General features: G+C 42.1%; 1 protein-coding gene across 3 annotated transcripts in view; it reads right to left on the bottom strand.

Annotated features, from left to right (window-relative positions):
* ECE1 (endothelin converting enzyme 1) overlaps window positions 1-26,602 on the bottom strand; it is a 169,472-nt gene that overhangs the window by 18,463 nt on the left and 124,407 nt on the right. For all 3 annotated transcript variants that reach the window (XM_074305974.1, XM_074305972.1, XM_074305973.1), the window contains 9 exons: window positions 23,898-24,019; window positions 21,985-22,131; window positions 20,341-20,406; window positions 18,622-18,813; window positions 9,957-10,099; window positions 8,686-8,800; window positions 5,955-6,065; window positions 3,967-4,065; window positions 1,298-1,375 (listed from right to left, as the gene is read on the bottom strand). In XM_074305974.1, the coding sequence (XP_074162075.1) occupies window positions 1,298-1,375; window positions 3,967-4,065; window positions 5,955-6,065; window positions 8,686-8,800; window positions 9,957-10,099; window positions 18,622-18,813; window positions 20,341-20,406; window positions 21,985-22,131; window positions 23,898-24,019 (1,073 nt within the window). The remainder of the gene's footprint in view (window positions 1-1,297; window positions 1,376-3,966; window positions 4,066-5,954; window positions 6,066-8,685; window positions 8,801-9,956; window positions 10,100-18,621; window positions 18,814-20,340; window positions 20,407-21,984; window positions 22,132-23,897; window positions 24,020-26,602) is intronic.

Below are 26,602 nucleotides of genomic sequence, written 5' to 3'. Positions count from 1 at the left end.
AGTATGATCACAAAATCAAACAAATAATAGATTACTGTAAATTAGCACAGATTTTTTAAAATGAAATTTTAATTGTATTTTATTTTTCCAAATACATGCAAAGAGAACAACATTCATCTTTGCAAAACTTTATATTCCAGATTTTTTTCTCTCTTCTCCCTTCCCTAAGATAGCAAGCAATTTGATGCATTACAATAGGTGAAATCCAAATATTACCTCTGGGGAAATATTTCAATTTATGGTTCAGTTTAAAGGAGAGATTTAAAAGATTTCTGAATACGGTTCATTATCCATACAGAACCTGTATCAGATAGCCCCTGGTTCCTCAAGTTCAAAGAACATCGTGGTTTAGAAGCTACATCCAATGTGCTCTGTTCCTTTACGATTTCAAGTCCAAGTCCTAATTTCAAGTTCTGAGAGGCTGGGAGAGGAGATGTTTCTAGGAACCAAAGGGCATTGAAACAAGGAATACTGTTGTGGGCATCTTTGGAGCCAAATTCTTGCCAATCCAATAATGCCCTTTGGGGACCCCATTCAGTTCAGGATGGGCTGAGTCACTATTTCTTCCAACCACCCCCTTCTACATCTCAAAGGAATTCTGATCACACACAAAACAGTCATGGGGTATTCATTTAACTGGCTAAAGGAGGCTGGTGATTCTAGAGAGATGTTCAAGTGGATTAGGGGAGATGAGGATTGAGATACTGACTTAGCAGGAGTGTCAGAAGGCATCTCATCCAGAGGGCTCCTGAACAGAAATTCCCATCAAGTCACACAAACTCCACATGGAGACTTCTACTAATAGGTCACCCTCTCTCTGAACAGCCCTTGTGCCTGCTCAGCCCTCACACATCAAAACAGTTTGATTCTTCTAGAAATGGCTATGAATAGCTAAAAATGGCCTGGATTTCTTCACTCATCAAGTTCTTCCTCATCCTTCAGACCACAACTCAAATGTCACCTCCTCCAGGAAACCTTCTCTGCAACCCCATCTTCCTCCGTGGACCTACACAGTATACTGTACAATATATTACAATATATAATTGCATTAGCATAATATGAACTCCATGAAGGCAGGAACAATGATGTAAACTAACTTTGTCTCCTCTAGTACCTGGAATAATCATCTACAATATGTGATTAATAAATGAAAGGTGAATTGCATGGCTCTGAACTTGAACAGATACTGAATGTACAGCCTTTGGGTATCTTAACTTCTTGAGTCTCCCTTGGGAGAGGTAACCCCAAAAGCACTCCACAATGCAAAGAAAAGAACCAAACCATGAAGCCGACTCACATCATTGAAGACCTTGTCCAACTCCTTGGGATCCATGATGAAGTTGGGGTAACCGATCATGTTGTAGATTGCATCTGCCTGGTTTGGGAGGCAAACAATGGGACATGTTCAATGCTGATGATGCTCAGCAGGAGATACCTTGGTGGAAGGCAACTGTGCTCAAAGGGTGGTCCAGGGAACTCATTGTGGGGGGGGGGTCTGTGAAGTCAAAACTATTTTCATAATAGTTCTAAGACATTCTAATTTCTAATATCCTAAATACTGACAAAATATAATTCACACAAACAGAAGCTCTTTGTGGGACAGTCCTCAATAATTTTTTTAAGTAAAGGTTTATAATTTTCAAAAGATATGCATGGATAGTTTTTCAACATTAACACTTACACAATTTTGTGTTCCAATTCCCCCCTTCTTCCCCCTACCCCTTTTCTGTTATGGGCCAGAACAAGGTACTAAGTGGAATTGAGGAGACAATGATTAAATCTATAGTGATATAATGATTGGTTTATGCTCAATGTAAAGCATATAAGCTAGGAGCCTTAGCCAGGATTTATTCGGAGAGATTCAGAGGGCAGAGAAGACTTTCCTAGATAGCAAGTAATCTAATATATGTTAAATGTGGTAAAATATGTTAAATCCAATATATACATACATATTTATGGTTATCTTGCTGCACAAGAAAAATCAAATTAAAAAGGAAAAAAAATGCAAGCAATCACAAAAAGAGTGAAAATGCTATGTTATGATCTACATTCAGTTCCCACAATCCTCGCTCTGGGTGTAGATGGCTCTCTTTATTACAAGATCATAGTCCTCAATAATTTTTAAGAGTATAAAGCAGGGGTTCTCAAACTACGGCCCACGGGCCAGATGCAGCCCACTGAGGACATTTATGCGGCCTGCCGGGTTATGGCAAATGGGCTGAGGGGCAGAGACACAGTGTGAGTTTTTGCTTTTACTATAGTCCGGCCTCAATCTGAGGGACAGTGAATTGGCCTCCTAATTAAACAGTTTGAGAACCACTGGTGTAAAGGGTTCTTGAGATCCTAGAATTTGAAAACTATAATTTTAATAGACAGAACAATGAGACTGGGATTAGAGAAACTGAGTTCAGTGGCTGATGCCAATTGCATACAAATGAAATAGAACATTAAGAAATAATAAAAGGAACAGATTCAGAGAAACTCATATGAACTGATGTATAGAGAATTCTGATCAATACAATGACCAATCACAACTCCAGAGGACTCATGATGATATAAGCTATCTCTGACAGAGACAAAATGAAGAAGGAGATATACATTGTCAATGTGACCAAGTTGGGAGGTTTTTTTTTTTTTTCAATCAATTTTGCTTGATGTTTGCTTGATGTTTTTTTTTTTTTTTTTTAATAAAGGAGAACTTTTATTATTTGACAGAGGAGGTGATTGTGGGGAAGGTTGCAGGTGGTGATAGAGATTCAAAAAAATGAAGAAGTGTGTCTGTGAAACATTTAAAAATATACAGAAGAAAGTAGAAGAAAATTCAGAAAGATCCACAGACAAACAGAGCCATCTTTTAAACCATGTTTAATTTAATATGCATTTTAAAAATTAATTCTAATAGAGACTTTGGAATTGAAAATACAATCCTCTTTTTCTGTTTTTACTTTCTATATGGGAATGTTTGCATTTGTTAAGTTCATCATAATTTTTTAAAAGAGGGGAAGAGAAAGTTTCCAAGAGCTTCTGCTTTTGGGGGCTCTAAGATGACAGAAGTAGTCTCAAGGCCTAATAGGAGAAATGGACACAAGTCAGTTTACTGAGCGTTCATTCTATCAGTGGCTAAGAATGTGGTGAGAATGAGGGCAAGGTCAAAGATTAGGTAGTTCCCATACTGACTAATTAACTCCACCCCTCCTTTTGGCCACATCACAGGGTATGGACACCGAGTGAATCAGCACAGCTGACCTCCAGTACTGGAGACTGGGAAAAACAATGGATCTGGGGGTACAGGCCTTGGGTTCAAATTTCGGCTCTGCCACTTATTCCCTGTGTGTTTACTTTGCCTCCTAACCATCACTTTCCTCATCTATAAAATGAAGGGTTTAGATTTAATAACCTCTAAGATCTTTTGTAGAAAGAAGGCAGTTGGGTGGTATAGTGGATAGTGTGCCAGGCCTGGAGTCAAGAGGACTCATCTTCCTGAGTTCAAATTCAGCCTCAAACACTAGCTGTGTGACCCTGGACAAATCACTTGACCCCATGTGCCTCAGCTTCCTCATCTGTAAAATGGACTGGAAAAGGAAAGAGCAAAGCTCTCCAGTATCTCTGCCAAGAAAACCTCAAATGGGGTCATAAAGTGACCTTTTAGTCCTTTTTAGTTCTACTACTAGTACTACTATTACTAGCACTTACACAGGGCTTTGAGATGCACAAAAGTGCTTTAGAAGTGTTATAATATTTTATCCTCACAACCACCTGGGAACCAGGTGCTATTATTACTATTCTCATTTTATGGATAAGGAAACTGGGGCAAACAAGGATTAAGCGACTCATCCGGAGTTACAGGCTGGGAAGGAGTCTGAAGCAGGACTGGAACTCTTGTCTTCATGGCTCCAGGTTCAGTGCTTAACCACTTCACCACCCAGATGCCCAAAGGTCAGATGTGACTTTGGAGGCACAAATTACCTTTTCCTTCGCTGATTTACGTGTATCCTCATCCATCCACTGCAGTGTACTCAGACTTTCTTCAAATGCTCGCTTGATCTCCAAGATCATTTCACTGGCCTGGAAAATACAGACAAGTTTTAGTGGATGTCTAGAGAGCCGGCACAATGGGAGAAAAGACATTTTAAAGGTGCTGAGGTTAACCTCTGGGCCTTGGCCAAGAGGCTCTACCTCCAGAGAACTACACTCTGGGCAAATGAGGAAGCCACATACTTAAGCCAGGGTCTTTGAACTTACTTTTAAAAAGAATTTTGAGAACTCTAATTTATGTAATTAGCTGCCTTTGTCATCTTCTGTGACAAAGACATTTTATGTGTCATCTTTTAATTTATGCATTTAAAAGCATTACTGTTACAAAGAATCAAAGAACAAAAGAATCAATTCAACATCATTCAAAAACTTTGTTACACAGTCTAGAGTCTGAATGAATAATTATTGACCATGCTGCCTTAAAGCATCATTATGTATAAACTATTTTTGGTGATTATAAAAAACAATGATTCAATTCTACTTTCTTTCTTTCTTTGGTGATTATAAGAAACAATGATTTAATTCTACTTTCTTTCTTTCTTTGGTGATTATAAGAAACAATGATTCAATCCTATTTTCTTTCTTTGGTGATTATAATCAGCAATGATTAATTCTACTTTCTTTCTCTTTTTTTTTCTCCTTCCTTCCTTTCTTCCCTCCCTCCCTCAGGGCTAAGTGACTTGCCCAGGGTCACACAGCTAGGAAGTGTCAAGTGTCAGGCCAAATTTGAACTCAGGTCCTCCTGACTTCAGCACCAGTGCTCTGTCCACTACGCTAACTGCCCTACAGATTATTCTTGTACATCAAATATATAACATGGATTCAAGGATACTAAAAACACAAAGACTCTATGTCATACATATGTAAAATGATTGTCTATTCAAAACATTCCATGAACACAATAAAATCAGTAACTGAAAAAAGCATTACTGTTCTTGTAAAAATGAATGCTAAAATTACATGTAATTTTATGCTTGTAAATGCATATTTACTTGCATTTGACATGTAATTAGAGAAAAAACAAAATTCTATATGTAATGTTAAAAAAAAAAAAAAAAAAGCTTTTCCAAGGACAGGTCTGTAGGCTATACCAGCCTGACTGCCAAAGGGTCAAGGATACAAAAATGGTGAAGACTCTCTACAATGGACAATCTCTAAGGTTCTTTTCAGCTCTTAACATTTTATGTTCTCGAGCCTCTTCCAGTCCAACTTCATGTTCTGAAATCCTTTCTATGTCTGATAACTGTATATTCCAAGGTCCCTCCCATGCCTGGCAATCTCTGAACCCAAATGCATTCCAGCTTTGCCTCCTCTGTTCTCAGTTTGCTTCAATTAAAAACTCAATAAGTAAAATGCAATTCAATTTAATCCAATATATATTTATTAAGTGTCTTATTTGCCATGCTCTATATAGGTGCTAGAGAAGTTATTTCTGCCGTCAGGGAGCTTACATTGTACCTGCACTGAATTCTCAAATATTCCACGTCCTCAAGTTTCTTTGATTTCTGACACCTGTGTTCTAAGTACTTCCCATCTCTGAATTTCTAAGAACTAAAGGTCCTCCCAGGTCTGCCATCTCTGTTTTAAGCTGTCTTCCAGTTATGACTTTTTCTATTCTAAGAAAGGCCCAGGAGGCACATTTTGGGCTTAAGATGAATGACCCTGACTAATGCCCAATTTATAAAGTTCAGCAATGCCAAGATAAAGACAGAGCAATAACACAAGGTCAAGGACTCTAAAGAAAAACAATGGAACTGATTGGAGGTTTAAGAATAGCATTTTGGTGGCTGGTCAGAAGGGGGTCAAAAAGCCTGGAGAGGAGGAGAACGAGGACAGACCGGATGAGTGAGAGGCTGCAAGTGTAGGAGGAAGGAACTGCACGGGGGACACTGGGGGTTGTCCCGGAGCTCAGGACTTACTATGTTCTTGCTGTCCTCTGCAAACGTGGCTTTCACAAACATGGCTCCCAGAGCAAAGCCCAAGTTGTTGTCTGTGTCGCTCACACAAAACTTCCATCGTGGAAGGCACGTCTGTGAAGGCAAAATGAGGCGGTTTAGTCACCCCAGTGATGTGGAAAAAGCACTGGGGAGACGAGGAGAACCGGGGCCGTCGACCTACCTCAGTGACCTCGTCTCCTGACCTGTAAACTGAGAAGCTCAGACAAGATAATCTCTAAGCCCCTAAAAGGTCTCGATCCGCAAGCCCAGCTCAGCTGCCATCCTCTCCATCTGATTCTAACATAGTGATATCATTTCTTTACTTGATTTCTCCTTCACTGCTTCAGACAGGACATGTATGTCTCATACATTCTTTGTTGTTATTGAGTCATTTTAAAAATCTTATCTCAACTGAGTCTCATAATCACTCTTGGGGGGCCGGTTATCTTCATTTTACTGATGGGGAAACTGAGGCAGGGAGTGCCATGCTGAGGGCCACACAGTCAATACATGTACGAGGCAGGGATTAATTCAAGTCTTTCTCTTGGACTCCCAGGCCAGCTCAACCCCCTGTAGCTTCTTGTGGGCTACTATTATTAATTGATCATTCTTTATTATCCCAAATGCTGCAGAGCTGAACAGTTCCAGGAAACTTAGGAAGTCATTTTATTTATCTTGATTATCCTTTTCCTCTCAAGAGGTGGCTGGACAAATAGATCAGAGGAGGAGAAAGAAAGTTTTCTGCCCTTAAGGGCCTGGCTCTGACAGACCCACTTGCAGCCATTCACCACCTGCTCTTTTCCCAGCCTGTGTTATCCCAGCTCAGCCTCAAGCTGGAGGAGAAAAACTCAGACAAAGGAGAAAAAGAGCAGCAGAGAATGCCCTGAGTAGGAAAAAAATAATACTAGAAAATCATACTCACAGAGTGTAAAGCTTACAAAATGCTTTCCATAGAATTCCAAACTGCAAGTGTTACTATGCCCACTTTACAGATGAAAAGATTGAGTTTCTGAGGAGGTTAAAAGAACCTGTCTGTAATCACACAGAGCTAGTAAGTGTCTGAAGCAGGATTTTAACTGGGTCTTTTGACCCCAGTTCTTTGTTCTATTCAGCATACCCCAAAGACTCTCCAACAATTCAATTACTCCACAAATACTTATTAAGTATTTATTATATCCTAGGTATTGTGCTGGGTACTGGGTTAAAAAGAATGACACAATCCCCAATCTCAATGAGATTACATTCTGATGGGGAGATAAAAAATACTTCTATAAGAGTATTCAGAATAAATATGAAGGGAATAAATATAAACATAGACAAAGTAATTAAGTACAAGGTGGTTTGGGAGAGAGAGCTTGGGCAGATGGGAGGATCAGGAAAAGTTTCATGGAAAATGTAGTGCTTGAAATTTGGGACTCTACCCCAAAGGCCCCTAAAGTCTGCAAATCTTTTGACCCTTCAAGGACACTCTTAGGTTTATTCCCCAAAGAGATTTAAGAAAATAGATCCCTCAATGCACAAAAGACATAGCAGCTCTTTTTGTAGTAGCCCAAACTGGAAACAAAGGGGATATCCACCTATTAAGGAAAAGCTAAACAAATATGAATGTAAAAGAATATTATTGCATCCTAACAAATTACGATATAGTTTCAGAGAAAACTGAGAAGACCTCTATGAATTATGCAGAGGGAGTGAACAGAATCAGAACAATTTATACAACGAAAAAAAAATGATACAGAGAAAAACAATTTTGAAAGACTTTAGAACTTTGAGTTATACAGATGTAAGCTCTGAATCCTGAGGACTAAAGATGAAACATGTCATTTACCTACTGCCAGAGAAAGTGATAAACTTAAAATGCAAGACATCTATTTTTGGACAGGGCCAGTATAGAGATTAGTTTTTCCTAAAGTATATGTGTGTGTGTGTGTGTGTGTGTGTGTGTGTATATGTATATATATCTTTTTATTTTCAAAACACATGCATGTCTTTTGTACCCTTGTAAAACCTTGTGTTCCAATATTTTTTCTCCCTCCCTTCCCTCTCTCCCCTCCCCTACACAGCAAGTAATCTAACATATGTTAAATATGTGCAATTCTTCTATAAATTATATATCTTCCTTATGAAGATTTTCTTTTTTTAATTGTTCAACTGGGCAGGGGGATAAGAGAAGAAAGGGAGGGAGAATAAATGCTTTTTAAAATAACAGACAGCATTTATAAATTGCTGTAAAGTGTACAAAACCTTTTACAAATATCTCATTTTATCTTTACAACCACCCCAGGAAAGGAGTGCTATTATTATCCCCATTTTACAGATGAGGAAATTGAGGTAGACAGAGATTGAGTGTCTTGTTCATAGTCACATAACTAGTTATAGAGGCCAGATTTGAATCTGGGTCTTTCCTCCACTGTGATACCTTGATACTAAGATTTTCTCTTAGTTTTCTGGGCAGCCAGCATGTGTCAGAGATAGCACTTGCCCTTAAGCATTCTTGTCCATGCCCTACAGAAGGTTGATTCTTGTTTTGTACATGAAGGGAACCTAGCTTTCTGGATTGGATCAAAGGAGGAAACAGTAAGCAGCAGAGCTAAGATCTGGCCCCAGAAATCTCCTGGCTGCGAGCCCTGGGTGATCCTTCCATCATCAGCCCCAGGCTGACTGAGGCAGGATCGGCCGGAGCCCGAGCAGGGAAGACTCTCCCACCTCTCACCTTCTTGGTCCCATACATCACTTCCATGAATTTCTCTTCGGCATCCTGGAAGCGCTGATCTAAGAAAGGACTCGTTTTCTTCACCAGGTTCCAGATCATATAGTTGTTCAGGAGGCTGTTGGAAAGAGGAGGCAATGGGGGGAGTCAGAAGGATCCTGGAAGGCTCCCTCTCCTCTCTGAAGTCTTGTTATTCATTCTGAATATAAGTGATACATTAGAACAAAACAAAAATACAGTTCTTGTCTTCAAGGAGTGGACTGTCCAGGTAAGTAACTGGGCAAACATAAGAAACAGCCAGCATAAATGAAAGGGAACCTCAGAGTGCAGGGACCAGTAGTGGAGAGAGTTATAGGGTGAAATTTGGGCAGTGGAAGGGAAGATGGTGGCTATTGTACAATACCAAAGTGGATGGTTAGGGGTGGGGGATGAAAGGGGTTAATGATGGGAAAAGAGTCAAAGGAAAGGGCATCAGGAGGAAATTCTGACTGTCTGTCCCGTAATCTTCCTCCAGTCACTCATCCCTGTTTCCCCCAGACCCTGGGCCCTTGTCTGCTACTATCAATTTAGCTAAAGATAGACTAAACCCTCATTCTGAGGGCCATTCACGCATTCTTCTGACGGCAGAGAATCACTGAACATCAAAGATTGCAAGAGGAAACGCGGAAGCTACAGAGAGGCAGATCTTAGCCCGATGTCAGGAAGAACTTGTTAACAACTGGAGAACAAATCACAAGAAAAAAGGCATTTCCTGGGAGGCTCCCCTTCATGTGTGGTCTTCAAACAATCCCAAATAACTGTTCCATGGGGAGTCGTGGAGAATATTTCTATCTGCCTATTGAGTGAGTGGGCTCCGAGGTCCTTTCAGGGCCTAGGAAAGAAGTACTGGCTGCTGAGTCACGAGATGGACTTACTGCTCTTTTTTTCCCTGGCTCTGTGAGCCAGGACAAGGCTGCTCCCTAGATCTGTCTCACCTCTGTACAGTGAGGGGATTGGACCCTTCTGGTCCATCTTTGTGATCCTAAGAGATTCTGTGGCCTTGGAGACTTTAATTACCCCTTCATTGTAGGAAGAAAATCAGTCACAAAGAGGGAGAAGGATCTAGCCCATGGTCATCCGACTGACAGAGCGTGGACTGAAACCCAGTTCTCGTGTCCAAGTAAGACCTCTTTTCCTTACACCTTCCTACAGTAACAATCATTCAGTCAAGGTGCCGTGAGATTGACAGCGTGCTATATTCTTCCTGGCACCCCCAAACAGGAGGATGAGCCTACCTTTTGTCTGTGTTGTTGATGAGGTTGGAGACTTGCTCCAAGTATTCTTTGGCGTAGACCACCACAGGCTCTGATTCATTGATCTCCACGGGGTAGAACACAGTCGTGAGGAACGGCATCCACTTGATGGCAGGTGCCAAAGTCTGGAAGAGAAGCCAAGAGTGTAAAACTGGAAGGCCAGTCACTTGTCACGGCCCACATGGGGGCAATCTGTTATTGAATGAATGCCTACAGGAAATTTTCCTGACCTGTAATCTTGACCGTGGGCTCCCAAGGCTTGCCAATGAGATTTCTTGCTGGCAGACCTTTCTGCAGTCTCAATAATGCCTGGCACTGCCAGGGCTTGGCAGACTCACCTAGCTGGAGGTGGAGCCAAAGGCCAGAGGAGCCAGGAGGGAGAGAGACCAGGGACAATGTGCCCACAGCTCAATGTTCTGCTGGAAAACTGTTTCATTCCAGGCCCTTTTGTGACTGATGATGGAATATTTTCAGCTTTAGCTACCTGTTCTGCCCCAGAGTGAAAAGTTATTTTCTGAGCCCTAAGCTATACCTTAACCCCCCCCCCAGAATCTCCCTACTCCAGACTGGGTGCTTGGCCTTTTGGGAACACTTCTGTCTAATGAAGCTCACTGACACCTCAGAATCGTATTTTTTAACATGTACAAGAAAATACTTAAGGTTACTTAGGCAAATGAAATCTTATCATCAGAATATTTTTTAAAAGTTCATGGATCCCAGTATAAGTAACCCTGCCTAAGATCTCTTCCAGCCCTGAAAATATGTGTTTTCAGAACTTTCTCAGCCCTGACCTCCTGGGTTCTAAGGGCCCTCTCAGCTCTGACCTCCCGGGTTCTAAGGGCCCTCCCAGCTCTGACCTCCCGGGTTCTAAGGGCCCTCCCAGCTCTGACCTCCCGGGTTCTAAGGGCCCTCCCAGCTCTGACCTCCCGGGTTCTAAGGGCCCTCCCAGCTCTGACCTCCTGGGTTCTAAGGGCCCTCCCAGCTCTGACCTCCCGGGTTCTAAGGGCCCTCCCGGCTCTGACATCCCAGGTTCTAAGGGCCCTCCCAGCTCTGACCTCCTGGGTTCTAAGGGCCCTCCCAGCTCTGACCTCCTGGGTTCTAAGGGCCCTCCCAGCTCTGACCTCCTGGGTTCTAAGGGCTCTCCCAGTTCTGACATAACTCTGCTCCAAAGATTCTGAATTTTAACCTTTCTGTTGTTGCATTCATCCCTTTGGCAGACTCCTGATCCTTTTTCAGAATAACACTTTTAAATACATAAATAAAATTCACTAGATTACAAAGGAAACCAGTTATATTGGCAGTTACCTCAACATTACAAACCAAACCCAAAGTGATGGGCCCAGGTTCAGAACCTGATCTCTCTGGACTAGCTCCTTGGTTCTGGGTGTTGTGAGGCTTGGGGAATGGGGGAGGGCAGAGCCCCCAGGAGCTGGGGCAGCACAAAGAATGAGTGTGTACTGGAGTCCTGGGCTCGAGCTCTGCTACTTGTTACCTGCAGGACCATGGTCAAGGCATCTCATCTTTCTTTGTCTCAGCTTCCCAGTCTGTGAATTTTCAAGTAGCAGGGGGATTAGATCTCTTTTATTTCAGTTCTATGACTCTTAATAAAGGACCTTAGAAAACATTTAACTAACCCTCTTGTTTTATGGATGGGGAAATTAAGAGCCTGAGTGGTTAAAAAAAAAATAAGTGGCCCAGTAGTAGGGCAGCTGGAGGACACCATGGTGCACAGAGTGCCGGGACTGGAGTCAGGAGAACTTGAATTCAAATCCGGACTCTCACTAGCTGTGTGACCCTGGCAAGTCACTTCACTGTGTCTGCCTCAGTTTCCTCATCTGTAAAAATCAGAGAAAGAAATGGCAAACCACCCCAGAAATCCCATGAAGAATAGGATACAAGTGAATAGCAAGGTTAAGTGCCAGAGGCTGGATTACAATCTGGATCTTTACTCCAGATCCAGAGCTCTTTCCCATACCAGTGATGAGCTAGGAGCTAGGAGCACAGCCTGAGGGGCGAGCTTTGGCTCTTCAAGTTTTCAAGATCCATCAATCCCAACTCAGCCACACCTCTGGCACCTCCTCTATTCACCCTGTGCCCCTTTCGTGCCCTACATCCAATTTCCCCACCACTGCCCACCACTGGCAGCAGATTGCTCCAGACCCCTGTGGCCCAAGGAATCCCCAAAGGGCATCCCCAAAGAAGCATGCCCTCTCTAGAGGGGACTTCCAACAAGAGGTCTATCAGACCCAGGGCACAGGCCAGTCCGTAGGAGCTCCTCCTAAGGGACTGCTGGCACAGTGGCAGACACACTCAGATCTCACTTTTAAAACACGGACCAGCAGATTATGGCAGCCAGACAGTCTGACCTGCTAGCTGCTTGGGGAGAATGGGTGAGTCTTTAGCAAGCTACTGTTTACTCACTCCCATTGCCCTCCCACACGGGGTCAGCAATGTTAAACAAACTGAAGAGAGGAGAACTCCCTGGTCTAAGATACTAGATATTCCATTTTTGTCTCATCATCACCTTCCGTTGCCCTCCTCCCCTAGGGAAAGCAAATGTTTAAGGGAGGGAAATTCTCACAACAGATCTACAAGGCAAGAAGGTAGAAAGAGGGCAGGATATAAAAAGCACTAGGAGATTTATTTCTCTATTTAAAATTTTTTTAAAAAATTTTGTATTTCAACTAAAAAAATCATTCTCTCCTTCCCACACTCTCCACCCTACTAAAAAAGAAAAAAAGTGTATAAATCATGCAAAACGTATCCCCACTTTGATCATGTCTGATTCTATATTCTGTACTCCCTACCTATTTGTTGGGAGATGGGCAGCACACTGTGGAACCCTAGCTGTCATGGGCAGTTGTGGACAATATGGCAGTCAGGTGATCAATGAAAGCTCTTGATCATCTAATAAGTTCTGACTGTTGTTATTCTATTTTAAAACCTTCACTTATGGCTCTGCTCCTGCCTTGCTGCATACGTCCTCTCTGGGTGTAAGTTTGCTCCCCCATAGAATAATGGAAGGAGTAGAAAGAGTTCCAGAGTTGTGGTCAGAAGGGACCTGAGTAGAAATTCTCTGTCCCAGGGGCAGCTGGGTAGAGCATCAGCCCTGAAGTCAGGAGGACCTGAGTTCAAATCTGGCTGTGTGACTGTGGGCGAGTCACTTAACCCCAGCCTCAGGGAAAAAAAAGAAAAAAGAAAGAAAAAGAAATTCTCTGTCCCTTATCAGCTGTGTGACCATCAGCAAATGGTACAGTGTAAGAATGTTAGATTTGAGTGAGAGGTCTTAGGTTCAAATCCTACCTGGTCACCCATTATCTGTAGAGCAAGGCAATTACTCTCTGAGCCTTAGTGTAAGTGAGGGGATTGGAACAGACGACCCTGAAGATCTTTTCTCTAACTCTATGATGGTGATTAGAACTAAGAAGCAACTGATTTAACCTTTGGGTCTCAGTTTCATCACCCATACAATGGGGATGCTAATAAAGAATCAAAGAATTTGAGAGCTGGAAGCAGTCATTTGTCCAGCCTTCTTGTAGGTGGTGGTCTTTCATTTGTGAAGGGGACCAATGACACTACAGGTGATGTCTGGACTTCTCGGTGAAGTGGATTTAAGGGAGGCAGTTACACAAAGTCCTCGGCTCATTCTCTCTTCCAGACTCGTTGGAGTCCTCTGCAGGACAAAAGCCAAGATGCCTGATGGCTGGGATACAGCAGATGACCTTGGTGTCTCTGTGTCTGATCAAGCTTCTGCTTTGGCCACCGGAACAAAGCTGCTCATTCTGCTGGGTAAAATGGAGCCATCTCCCATGGGGCTCTATGGCTCCTGCCACTCTTGGAGAAGAGGGTCTTCTCCATTAGCGTTAGCTGACTATTAAAAAATCAAATCAATCTGAAATCTCTTTGGAGAGGCTCACAGGATGAGGAAAGAACCCTGGGCTTGAAATAAGACCGTTTGGCTTCCGAGCTTTGGACCTGAAAGCGGGGAACCCCTGGCTCTGCCAATCATTAATTCCGGTGATTGACAATGGGCAAATGGCTTCATTTCTCCAAGTTTCAGTTTCACTCTTTGTAAAAAATGGGAACACTGAGACACTCTCTACCTAGTAAGGTTGTGAGGATGAAATGAGAGAATACGATAAAGCCCTTTACAGGGTTTTAAGGAAATCCCAGTTATTATTGCTCATGAATTTTCTAGAGTGTATTCTTAGTTAGGCTGACTCTACCCACAGCATAACCTGTAAATACCGGTGGTGTCCTAAACCAGCACCCATCAGCTGGAAAAGGGCTGAACACACAGGAAGGTGTGCTGGATTATTGTTGAACCCTAAGAAATAAGAAGAATGAAAAGAAACACAGGAAAACCCAATATGTACAAAAGCAAAGCAAGATGAGAAAAACAAAACAGTGAGAGTAGGCTATAAAGGATAGAGTACTGAATTTGGGAACTAAAAAGATCTGAGTTCAAATCCCACTATAGACATATAACCTGGTAAACTGTCAGTCAGTTGATAAGCAATCATTAAGCACCTTCTGTGCTGAGCAGTAAGGATGAAAAGAAAAAAAACGAGCATAGCCCCTGTTACAAAATGGGGAGACAATATGCAAAGAACTATGTACACATAAGGTAATATGGAAGGTAAATGTAGGTACTAATACAACTTTTATTTTTTAAAGAAGAAAAAAAATCAACATTGGATTCCAAGTCATCACAAGTTAAGATTTAAAAATCACTTGAAGTGACTGAAAAAAAAAATCAGTGTGATATTTGACATTTGATTTCAGTTTGGGAAAGAAGGGAGTGAGATGGTATCAGAAAAATAAGGAAGAAATCATTTTATTTGGGGAAATAATAAAGTCTGGAAAGGTGGTAAGGCAGAAAGAGCACATGATTTGAAGCAGGTGGATCTGAGACCAAATCTTAGCTCTGATAACTTACTAGCTGTGTGGCCAATCATTATAGCTCGTTAAGCCTCTATTTTTCTATCTGTAAAGTGGGGCTAATAATCCTTGTCTTGCCTACTCTTTGTTGCTATTGGGGGGCAAGTGCTGGGTATATGCCTTAAAGGACCAGAGAAATCCATTCATTGACAGCCTTGCCCAAAGTTACCCAATTAATAAGAAATTGAGCAGCATTTGCTCCTGGATCTTCTGACTCCAAATTCAATGCTTCTCCCCCACTAACTATGGTCCCTGAGACCCAGAATGCTAACTTAAATCTGGGTTCACACCCCAAGTATCCAGAACCGTGAGTGTTTTGCATTGAACTCTCTCCTCCTGGACTTAGGAAGAGCTACACAAAATATGTGGCAAACCTTGGAGCCCTGGGGCACTAGGTAAGGGGAAGTGATGGAGGCAGGCTTGCAGGGAGAGCCAGCACCTTCCTCAGCTCTGGAGAGGGGCTCCTGGAGAGAAAACTGCCAGCTCGCCCCCAGCCCAGCCCAACCACTGAGGTGCTGTGGGAGGGCTCAATCTGTGCTCTGGGAACCTAGCAGCTGGAACCGACCTAATGAATGGGACACAAACAGCTTGACCTTCTAAGGCTACAGAAGAAAAACAGTTCCAGATGTCTCCCCCAGCAACAGGGGTCATGGAGCTCCCTCCGCTGCCCTGTGTCAACAGCTTCTCCCTCCCTACCTAGCATCACCTGCCACCTCAAAACGTTTGCAGTTTCAGAGCATATTTGTCTCCTGGGATAAGGGCTGTAAAACACACCTGTGCTCTCCATGTAGGAGGTCACTGGTTCCACAAAGGCAGGCAGGGAAGTAGCAAAGGCCAGGATTTAGACTCAGATTGTTGATCTGTCTGTCCAGGTCCAAACTAAACATTTAAAGGTTCAGACAGCAGTAAGACTTTTGGGACAGCCGGTAAAGGAGACAGTCCCTGCCACCCAGGGCAATCTGGCAGGACAAGACACACAAACATCTATCTGAAGGCTTGTCCAGGGGGTAAATCATCCGTTCCTAGTCTGCTCGCCCCCAGAGAACAGGGACACTGGGGAGAAATCACAGGAAGGCAGATTTAGTCCAATGTAAGCTCCTAATCTGATAATTAGGTGCTGCCCCCCAAAGTGGAAGGGCCTCCTTGAGAGACAGCGCTCTCCCTCCCTGGAAATCCAGATAGATGGGGAAACCACTTGTCAAGGGAACCACAAGACATCCATCCATCCATCCATCCATCCATCCATCCATCCATCCATCCATTTCTGGATTCAGCTGGATCCCAGAATCTCAACCTCAGAGGGAATTTAATCTAGATCCTGGTGAGATTAGAGTTGCAAAAAATATCCTTTTGTACCCTCTCAGCTGTTGGACTAACTGGGGACTTCCAGAGGCCTGCCAGGCTCAGAGAGGATGTGGGGCTCTAAGCAAAAACAGGAGGCAATCAGGCCATGGGGCATGGGAGTATGGTCCAGGGGAGCAGGCAGGGAGAGGACAAATCTGGCCAGAGGAAATGACGGAAGGCTTCCTGAAGGAGAAGGACCTTGAAGATTGAAGGAGATTTAATTGGAAGATGGGAAGGAGAAAAAGTTTTCTTTCAAGTGGGGAAACAGTAGGGACAAAGTCAAGGTAAATTATGGGGAATGTGGTAGTAAATGCAGCAAGGAGCTCATAACCAGAGGTCCCAACTGGACTCGTGGCAGACAAGCATTCTTCCCTCGCTTCAGCATCCCCATTAGCACGTGCACAAGCACCCCATAGCCCCCATCACAGAACAGGGTGAAGTTTCAAGTCAGGCATTTGATATGGACTTGCCTGAGTGAGGAGGCCTTTCTCATTCTTACAAGCTGAGTATTTGGAAAACCATGACTCCTTCTCTGACTTCCTGCTTCCCTATCTGTAAAATGGGGATAATAAGACTCACTGGAGCTACCTTAGAGAAGGCAGTTGTGAGGACTGCATGAGAATGTCTGCAGAGCCCCTTGCCAGTCTTCATGCCCTACATGAATAGGAATTAATAAGTTTCTGAGTCTTAATTTTCTCATCTGTAAGATGGGGATAATAATCTTTTTAATAGCTGCCTTGTAGAGTTGTAGTAAAGAACAAATTACATAATGACCTTAAAGTGCCATGTGGATGAGAAGTACTGATAATTTCTCTGATCTCAGTTTTTTCATCTACAAAAATGGATGTGATGCTACATGCACAAGCCGTTTAGGACAGAATTGAGAACTGGATGGGATCTGAGTGCTTTGCACCTGATAAACAGATTGGGCATCCCAGGAACTCTGTTTGAAAGCCTGCTCATCACAGTGTTGGAAGGAACCTTGGAGATCCTCTAGGGATGTTTATCTGAGATCTACAGATTTTAATAAATCTATGAACAAGAGTTTTTTAAATTGATAATTATATTTCAGTACAACTGATTTCCTTTATAATTTTAACCTTATTTTGAGAAAGGGTCTATAGACTTTCCAAGGTGTTGCTCAAAGGTCCATGATACAAAAAAGGTTAAGAACCTCTCATCTGATCCAATTCCCTCATTTTACAGATTAAAAAACTGAGTTCCAGAAAGGGGATTCATATGTAACAGTGACGATGATAATAATAACAGTCTGAAGTTACACAATGTTTTAAGGTTTCCTTCCCCAAAGTGGAAAATAGTTATACAAAGGTTACTATTTCTATCTTGCAAAGGAGGAAACTAAAACTCACACAGGGAAAGGGATTTTCCCATGATCATGTACTAATTAAAAGTTTGAAAAGTTGTTATATTTTACAGTTGACAAATGATAAGACATGAAAATAAGATATTCAGGATTATTCAGTGCTATCCAATTGCCTTCCCAAAGAGCAGTGGGAAACCAGTAGGTGGCAACCTTAAGTCACTATGAAATTATCCATGAAATCTTAGAACTGAAATCATAGACGCTAATAACTAGAATCACAAAATTTTAGAAATAGAATTATAGAATCTCAAAACTGGAATCACAGAATCTTAGAACTAAACTCACAAAAATCACTGTAATTACAGAATTTCAGAACTGGAATCACAGAAGCTTAAAACTGAAATCACAGAAGCTCACAGATGGAATTCTGGAATCTCAGAACTATAATCCCAGAATCTCATCTTTAAAAAAAAAAAAAAAAGTTAAACCTAGAATTATAAGATTTCAGAATTGGAATCACAAAATCTAACTAGAATTAAAAAAAATCTTAAGCACACAATAATAAATTTTCAGAAGTGGAATCACAAAAACTCAGAACTAGAACTACAGAATCATAAATTTTCAAAAATGGAATCAGAATAGAATTACAGAAGCTTAGAACACGGAGACATTGTTAGAAAACCTAAATCATTCTCTCTCTAGCCTGCCCCTATCACTCCTAGTTTGCCTTTGGGGGCTAAGGACAGGTCTAATTACTCTTCCAAAGGACAGTTCATCAAACTTTTGAAGTCACCTATCATGTTCCCTCTGAGCCTTTTCTTCTTTAGGCTAAACATTCCTGTTTCTTTCAATCAATTCTCAAATGGCACTGAAACAACGCATTGGTGATAGTTAAACACTGACTTAGCTTTTTAAGAAGAGAAAGCTTAAAAAAAATAAAAAAGAAGAGAAAGCTTAGAGCAGAGAAAAGGAGGAAAAGCCCATGTGAGTGTGGGCTCCCAAAGAAGGGCCTGAGCTGGGAGTTGCCGCCCTGGTTACCTGCAGATCTCCAGCGGACACTTTGTGGTAAATGACCTCCTCGTCTCGGCGCTTCTCCTGGGGAATGGTGATGTTGGCCAGCGCTGTCTCAAAGTCCAAGATCTGCTGCATCTGGTGACGAATGGATTCCTCCTCTCCCCCTCCTAGGAGTTTGCCTAGCTGCACCATGTAGTTCAGGTAGCCTGTCAGGACCTGGAAGAGCCAGGGTGACAGAGTGAATGGGAAGTCCGAGGATCTGGGTGAGAGCCCTACCTTGATCTCTAAGTGTGGGAGGTTGGATAAGTAAGTCACTTTCCCTCTCTGGTTATATTTTTCTCATCTGTAAAATGAGAGCATTAGGTCATCTAACCACTGGGGTCCTCTTCAGATCTAGATCAAGATTCCCATTTTTGAAAATTAATTTTTCTTTTTTTAATGAATGAAATTCACTTTTCTCTCCCGCCTACTTCCCAGGCCACTGGAAAAGAAAAACAAAAATAGTTAAGAAAAACGAAAAACAAATTCCTGAATGGATCTTACTCTTTGGTTCCCCAAGTAATAGGATCTCTCTCCACATCTTGCCTATGAGTCTTCCCTGGTCCCCTTTCCTGGAAATGATTGTTATTTTGGTGTTTTGTATTCTTCTTATGAATTTGTTATAGTCTAGCCTATTTTTACATTTTTAAAAATTTGTATACATGGCTTATTTCTCCTGCTAGACTGTTTCAACCATTTTGTTACCTACCCTCACTCCATGTCATGAAAATGAAATGCATACAGTAGGCACTCAATAAATGTTTGGTGAACAACTGAATGGTTGTCCAGGGCTGGGGAAAGGAACCTCTCTTGATTCTTTGTTCTTTCACAGAAACCTAGAACCTCTGGATATTATCATCCTTTGGATATTTTCTATTGCCCAAGTCCCTCCTAAAATGCAGGTAACCTAGAGATTTGCACCAGGTGTCATATCTGGCTAAGAGGGAGGACAACAAGACTTCACCTCCCTGATCAGCTCTGGCCACAAACACAGCCTAAGATGTTTTTTTTTTTCTCCTGAGACAATTGGGGTTCAGTGACTTTCCCAGGGTCATGCAGCCAGAAAGTATTAAGTATCTGAGGCTGAATTTGAACTCAGGTCCTCCTCACTTCAGGACCGGTGCTCTATTTACTGTGCCATCTAGCTGCCCCTACAATGGCTGCTTTTAGTGACCATCTCATGTTGCTGACTTTGCATATCCCCTTAAAAAATCTTGGGAAAAATATGTTTCATTAAATTTAATCATTTAACATTAAGCCTTGATGAGGTAAGTTAAAACCTGTTTTACAAGCAGTTACATTTATAGAATGAATTTCAACACTCAAGCATTCATTCATTCAATAATCATTTATTTTTCTTTCTCAGGCTACTAGGAGGCAAGCTTGGTGCAGTTCTGCCCAGGGGCATCTCCTACTGAAGCAGAGAAGAAGCTCATTTGTCTCCTGTGACTTGTTTGGGTTAGACTCCTGCTTAGCCCAGGGGGCTTGCTGCTGATCTCCATCAGCTAACTGCTATCTTTGCTCTTTCCTAGCTTCCAACACTCGCTGGTGGGGATGGGTGAAGAAAAAGGGCCTCCTGGAGGAGAGGGGAGGGAAGGGAGGGAAAGGAGAAGAAGGAAGACGAGAGGAGAGATGAGGTCCTTGAACCTGAAGAAAGTGGCGTGGGACCATGAGGAGATATGGTCTTTGACCAATGATACTCACCTTCTCATTTTCTGTCTTATTCAGATAATAATCTCTTGAAGGTAAGCCTAAGCCGGACTGATCCACCTAGAAGAAAGAAAAAACTGGTGACTATCAAGAACAGAAGCCATATGTGAGCCATATTTATAAAAATAAGAGCCATTCCCGGGGCAGCTAGATGGTGCAGTGGATAGAGCATCAGCCCTGAAGTCAGGAGGACCTGAGTTCAAGTTTGACCTCAGACACTTTAACTGTGTGACCCTGGGCAAGTCACTTAACCCCAATTACCTCAGCAAGAAAAAAAATAAAAATAAAAATGAGATAATGTATGCACAATGTATTCAGGGACAGCTAAGTGGCACAGTGGATAGAGCACCAGCCCTTAAGTCAGGAGGATCTAAGTTCAAATCTGGCCTTAGATAGGCAACACTTCCTGGCTGTTGACCCCGGGCAAGTCACTTAACTCCAATTGCCTCAGCAAAAAACAAACAAAAAAAGGTAATAAAAGAGCCATTCCCTAGTTGATAACTGGATAAAAGACGTAAACAGGCAGTTTTCAGAAGAAATCAAAGCTCTCAATAGTCACATGAAAAAATGCTCTGTTACCACTGATTAGAGAAATGAAAATTAAAACAACTCTGAGGTATTGCCAATCAGATGGGCTAGTGTGATAAAAAAGGAAAATGACAAATGCCAGAAGGGATGCAGAAAAAAGAGGGACATTGATGCATTGGTGATGTTGTGCGCTGTCCAACAATTTTGGAGCACAATTTGGTGCACATTCTTTGACCTGGAAATAACATTGTATCCCCAGAAGATCAAAGACAAGGGAAAAGAAACCTATATGTAGAAAAATATTTGTAGCAACTCTTTTTGTGGTGAAAAAAAATTGGAAAAAAAGAAAAATGAAAATAATTGGAAACTGAAGGGATGCCAATCAACTGAGGGATGATTGAATAAACGATGGTACCTAATTGTGAGTTTTAGAAAAAGTTGGGAAGAATTATGTGAACTGATGCAAGGTGAAATGAGCAAAACAGTATACACAGTAACAGTAATACTGTATGTTGTATAATTGTTGAAGACTTAACTCTAATCATAGAATGATCCAAAATATCCCAAAGGATTCATGATGAGAAATCATCTCCAGAGAAAGGACTGATATCTCTGAGTATAGATCGAAGTATATACTGTTTTCACTTACATTATTTTTCTTCCTTTTTTTTTTGTTTTGTTTGCATTATGGCTAACATGAAAACGGTTTATATGATTTAACATGTGGAAGTGATATTATATTGTTTGATTTCTCAATGAGTAGAGAAGAGGCTGGAATGAGAGAATGGGGAACTCAAATTTTTTTTAAAATTAATATGAAAATAAATAGTATAATTAAAAAAACTATAGGCCAAAGACATTGATGATGGAATCCCTTTGGGGAATGAACACTGGATATGGATTTCAAGCCTTTCTTTGACTTTAGTAGAAATTTTTCTCTTTGGTTTGAGTTTTTTCACCTGGGAAAGGAAATAAATAGGACAGGCTAGGAGAGGGAGAGGGGCAGGTAAAAGGTAAACTGTCCCGATATTTTTAGCCAGGCAGGGCTGCTCAAGGGCTAGATGTCTTTGTGGCCATTTAGAGGTCGGATGGCTCAGGGAGAGAACTCACCTGAATCACATTGCTGTTGGAGTTCTTCGAGTCGGCACTGACATACACAGAGAAGAAAGGGGAAGTTCGGTAATGGGCAGTGACCACCTGCAGGGTCTCCTGGAAGTTGTCCTTGTTCCATGGGCCTGTAATGTTCCAGCCACCAAGCTATAGGATATGAGAAAGAAGTGAGAACCTGGTGAGAGCCCTTGCTCCATCATACTGGGGCCATAACAATAATGGCTTGTGTTGCCATAGCCCTGTGAGTTAGGGTAACATTTATAGAAACTGACGCTCAGAGAGAGGCCCAGGGCCACACACACAGAAGGGTCAAAGTCAGAATTCAAATTCAAATGTGTCCTTATTGTAGGCTTCAACCCTCCAATTAGATGGGACAAAGAGACAATGAGATCCAGTAAAAAGATGGAGAATGGGCAATAGTATAAATTTGTGTGGCAGTTACCTTTATTCAATGCTTACAAGTCATGTTTTAGAGAAATAAAAAATTATTGCTTTATTTTTCTTTCAAAGGATATTCCAGAGGTCAGAGCTGGGAGGGCCCTTAGAACCCAGGAGGTCAGAGCTGGGAGGGCCCTTAGAACCCGGGAGGTCAGAGCTGGGAGGGAACTTAGAACATGGGATGTCAGAGCTGGGAGGGCTCTTAGAACACAGGAGGTCAGAACTGGGAGACCCTTAGAACCCGGGAGGTCAGAACTGGGAGACCCTTAGAACACGGGATGTCAGAGGTGGGAGGGCTCTTAGAACATGGGATGTCAGAGCTGGGAGGGTCCCTAGAACCCAGGAGGTCAGAGCTGGGAGGGTCCCTAGAACCCAGGAGGTCAGAGCTGAGAGGGTCCCTAGAACCCAGGAGGTCAGAGCTGGGAGGGTCCCTAGAACCCAGGAGGTCAGAGCTGGGAGGGTCCTTAGAACCCAGGAGGTCAGAGCTGGGAGGGCCCTTAGAACATGGGATGTCAGAGCTGGGAGGGTACCTAGAACCCAGGAGGTCAGAGCTGGGAGGGTCTTTAGAACCTGGGATGTCAGAGCTGGGAGGGCCCTTAGAACCCAGGATGTCAGAGCTGGGAGGGTCCCTAGAACCCAGGAGGTCAGAGCTGGGAGGGTCCCTAGAACCCGGGATGTCAGAGCTGGGAGGGACTGGGTTCAAAGAGTCATTCCCACTATGCCTGAAGCCTGTAGCCTGCAGGTCCCCAGCTTGCTCACAGTGATGTCACAGGGAAGAAGATGAGAAGGAATGCTGAAAGCCCCCCCCATTTCCTGAAGAGGAGGGAGGAGGCCACTGGGGGCTCCCTCCATACAGAGAAGGCCTCTCTCTAATCCTGGGCCAAGACCATCTGCTTTTCATACATACACCCTTCGAGGAAAAGGAAGTAGCGACATTGAGAATTTCCTGTTCAAAACATTCTACCGTCCATTGGGGCCGCCAGAAATGGAGGCAGTGGAGAAAGAAGAGTGAATCACTATTGACTTCACCTCCCTGGGTTTCACTTTCCTCAAAACAAGAGATTGGGATAAACAGCCTCAGAGACCCCCTTCTAGTCAATCAACTAGCATTTATTCAGTACCTACTGTGTGCCAGTCATGTGCTCATCAGCACAATGACTGAAAAATCAGGATCGTGATTCTACAAATATAAGCTCCTGTCCAGGGAAGTGATCCCCTATAAACACAGGGCAACTTTGTTACTAGCTTATTAAATAACATTATTTTAATGCTATATATTTTATTTTATTTTATTTTTTTACATTTTAAAGTCTTTCTACTGTGAAAGTTTGTATATGTTGATAACTATTAACCATAAAATGATCCAGGGAGCCTCCTGAGAAGCTTTGGAGTGGTTAGTGCAGGTAGAGAAAATGGGGGAGGAAGAGAAATGGGGGGAAGGGAACAAAGCCAGACCAGAACCAGGGATGTCCCACCTTCTCAATCAGCTGCATCAAGGGCTTTGCCTTCAGCTCTTCGATCTTGGATTCGTTCATGCAGGCCTGGTAATACTGCTGGGCTTTTCGCTCGGCCTCATTGGTGCTGGCAGTGGCATTTTCTGGAAAAAAAAAATAAATTAAAAGGGGTTAAAGCTGGGATCCCCAGGGAGGGAGATTTTACTCTCCTTGGACCAAACTTTCTCAAAAACTTGAGCTTTCAGGGCTGAAGGTCACCTTAAAACTTGGGCTGTTTGAATTGGAAGAGGGATTGAAATATCAGGCCTAAAATGGAGCTTTGACAGAATGCCGGAACCAGAGTGGACCTTAGAACACAGAATATTAGGGCTAAAGTGACCCTGAGACCATAATGTCAAAGCTGGGAGGTCTCTTAAAGCACAGACTTTCAGAGTTAGGAAGGAGCTATCAGAACGGGAAGAGAACTTGGCGATCATTTGATTTGTACAAAAACTTGTTTTTGTACAGCCTGTGAGCTGACCGATTATTGTATTTTAAAGCAGTTTTACTATATTTATTAGAATCAGCCCCTTGATTTTTCTAGATGAGGAAGTATGGCCCAGTAGAAGAAAATAATCTGCCAAGGTCACACTGAGGCTGAGCCAGGATTGGAAGGTCCACCATCCACAGATGTGATTCATTGTTTTTAGTTCTCATACCTGAATATCCCTGCTTTTTCTTTGTACTCCTTCTCATTAATGTGGCAGGCCACTACCCATTTTTATTGTATTTTGTCAATTAAATTGCTGATTAAATTGTCACTTTGTCAATTAACTGACAATTAAATAAAAAATGTGGAATGCTCTGAAAAGGGCAGACTCCCTGATAATCCAGAACAACATTCTGTGCTTCTGCCTCAGGTGGAAAAGTTCATTGTCTAGAAGGGAGGCTTGAAGTACACCTTTCCCTTCCCCCAGACCATAGCCAGATCAAGTTGTCTATGATACCTGCTGCCATAATTTCTCTTACTTTGTTCTTCCTCTGCCAAAGGAGACAGATGGTAGAGTGGACAGGACATTGAGTCTGGAGTCAGGAAGTTCTGAGTTCAAATCTGACCTCAGATACTTAGTAGCTCTTCAATCCTGAACAAATCACTTAATCTGAGTGCCTCACTTTCTTCAACTGTAAAATAGGGATAATAAAAGCACCTACCTCACTCATTGTGAGGAATGAGATAATATTTATAAAACCATAGCACAATGCCTGACAAATAGGAGGTACTTTATAAATGCTTATTTCCTCATCCCCCAAACTTTCGGTTTAAGAAGCTTTAGCTCTCCATTTTGCCACAAAATTCTCCCTAGCAGAGGAGGAAGAAGGAAGGGAAAAGATTGGAGAATATGTGCATCTGTTCTGACTTTCAGACCACAGCTCATGTTTTTCTACTAAAGGCTGTAGCTCGCAAAACTACTCAAAGCCTCATTCATTATTAATTAATTTCTCCTCTTACTTTATCCTCTTCAAGTACACAGGCTATTTAAAGATTTGTTTTCCATTTCCTCTTCTCTTCCTTATAAATTGCATCTCATTTCATTCCCTGCTCTAAGCACTCATGTGATTTCTTTTTGGTCCTCCCTAGTAACCTGGTTAGGCTGTGGAGGCCTTGTTTTAAATGCCTTTTTTCAGTTAAATTTTCAGAGACACGGAATGCTGCGATAAGAGTAGTCTCTCCAATAGTGTTGTCATGGAGGAAAATCTGTACAATGTTTAATCTTTAAAGGGACTTTAGAACACAAAATGTTACAACACTGACTCTCCAGCCTCTAAGGATCCTTAGAAAAAGAGTAACCAAGCAGGAAGGGAACTCAGGAACTAGAATTTCAGAACATTATAAGGGAGATCAGACCATAGACTGTTGAGGCATGAAATGTCTGAGCTTGGAGGGAACAAAGAATATAGAATTTTAGAATATGAAAGTCAGAATAAGAGAGATCATAGAACACAATGTTAGAAGTAGCAGGGAAGACAGAACACAGGATGTCAGAGCTTGAAAGGACCTTAGAACACAGAATATATAATTTTTTAATTTTCCAAACACATGCAAAGATAGTTCTCAACATTCACCCTTGCAAAACCTTGTGTTCCAATTTTTTTCTCTCCTTGACAGTAAGTAATCCAATATGATATTCTCTGTTCTAAAGGCCCTTCCAGTTCTGACACTCTATGTTCTAAGGGCTTTCTCAGTTCCCATATTCTGATTTCTAAGGCCTCATCAATCTACAATATTTTTCCAAGGTCCCTTCCAGCTTGGGCATTGTATTGTGTGTGTTTCCAGCTCAATCATCTATATTTAATTTGTATTTAATAAGGCTGTGGCATGTCAATTTTTATTACATTGATGTAGACTTTATTTAATCATTTGAAATTGCATTTGTAGATAATAAATTTCACACTGTGGCACTGAGATATGCTTTTCTACAATAACTGACCACGAAAAATAGTTAAGAATGGAGGCTGTGTAGTGTGGTAGAAAAATTACAATTTGCAATTTTAAATTGATTAAAGGTTTATAGAATGCTTTAAAAGCATTAGTCTGGGGAGAGACAGCAGGAAGTCTTTTGGAAAAAGCAGTGGTTTTCTGTGTCACAAGATGAAAAAAAAGAAAGATAAAATAGAGCTGAGAAAGGATGGAAAGAGGATGGAAGAGGAGGAGGGGGGAATGAGAAACAGGGGAAAAAGGGAAAGAA

Source organism: Sminthopsis crassicaudata, chromosome 3 (assembly GCF_048593235.1).
Source record: "Sminthopsis crassicaudata isolate SCR6 chromosome 3, ASM4859323v1, whole genome shotgun sequence".
NCBI lineage: Eukaryota > Metazoa > Chordata > Mammalia > Dasyuromorphia > Dasyuridae > Sminthopsis > Sminthopsis crassicaudata.
This window is presented reverse-complemented; position numbering and strand designations above follow the sequence as displayed.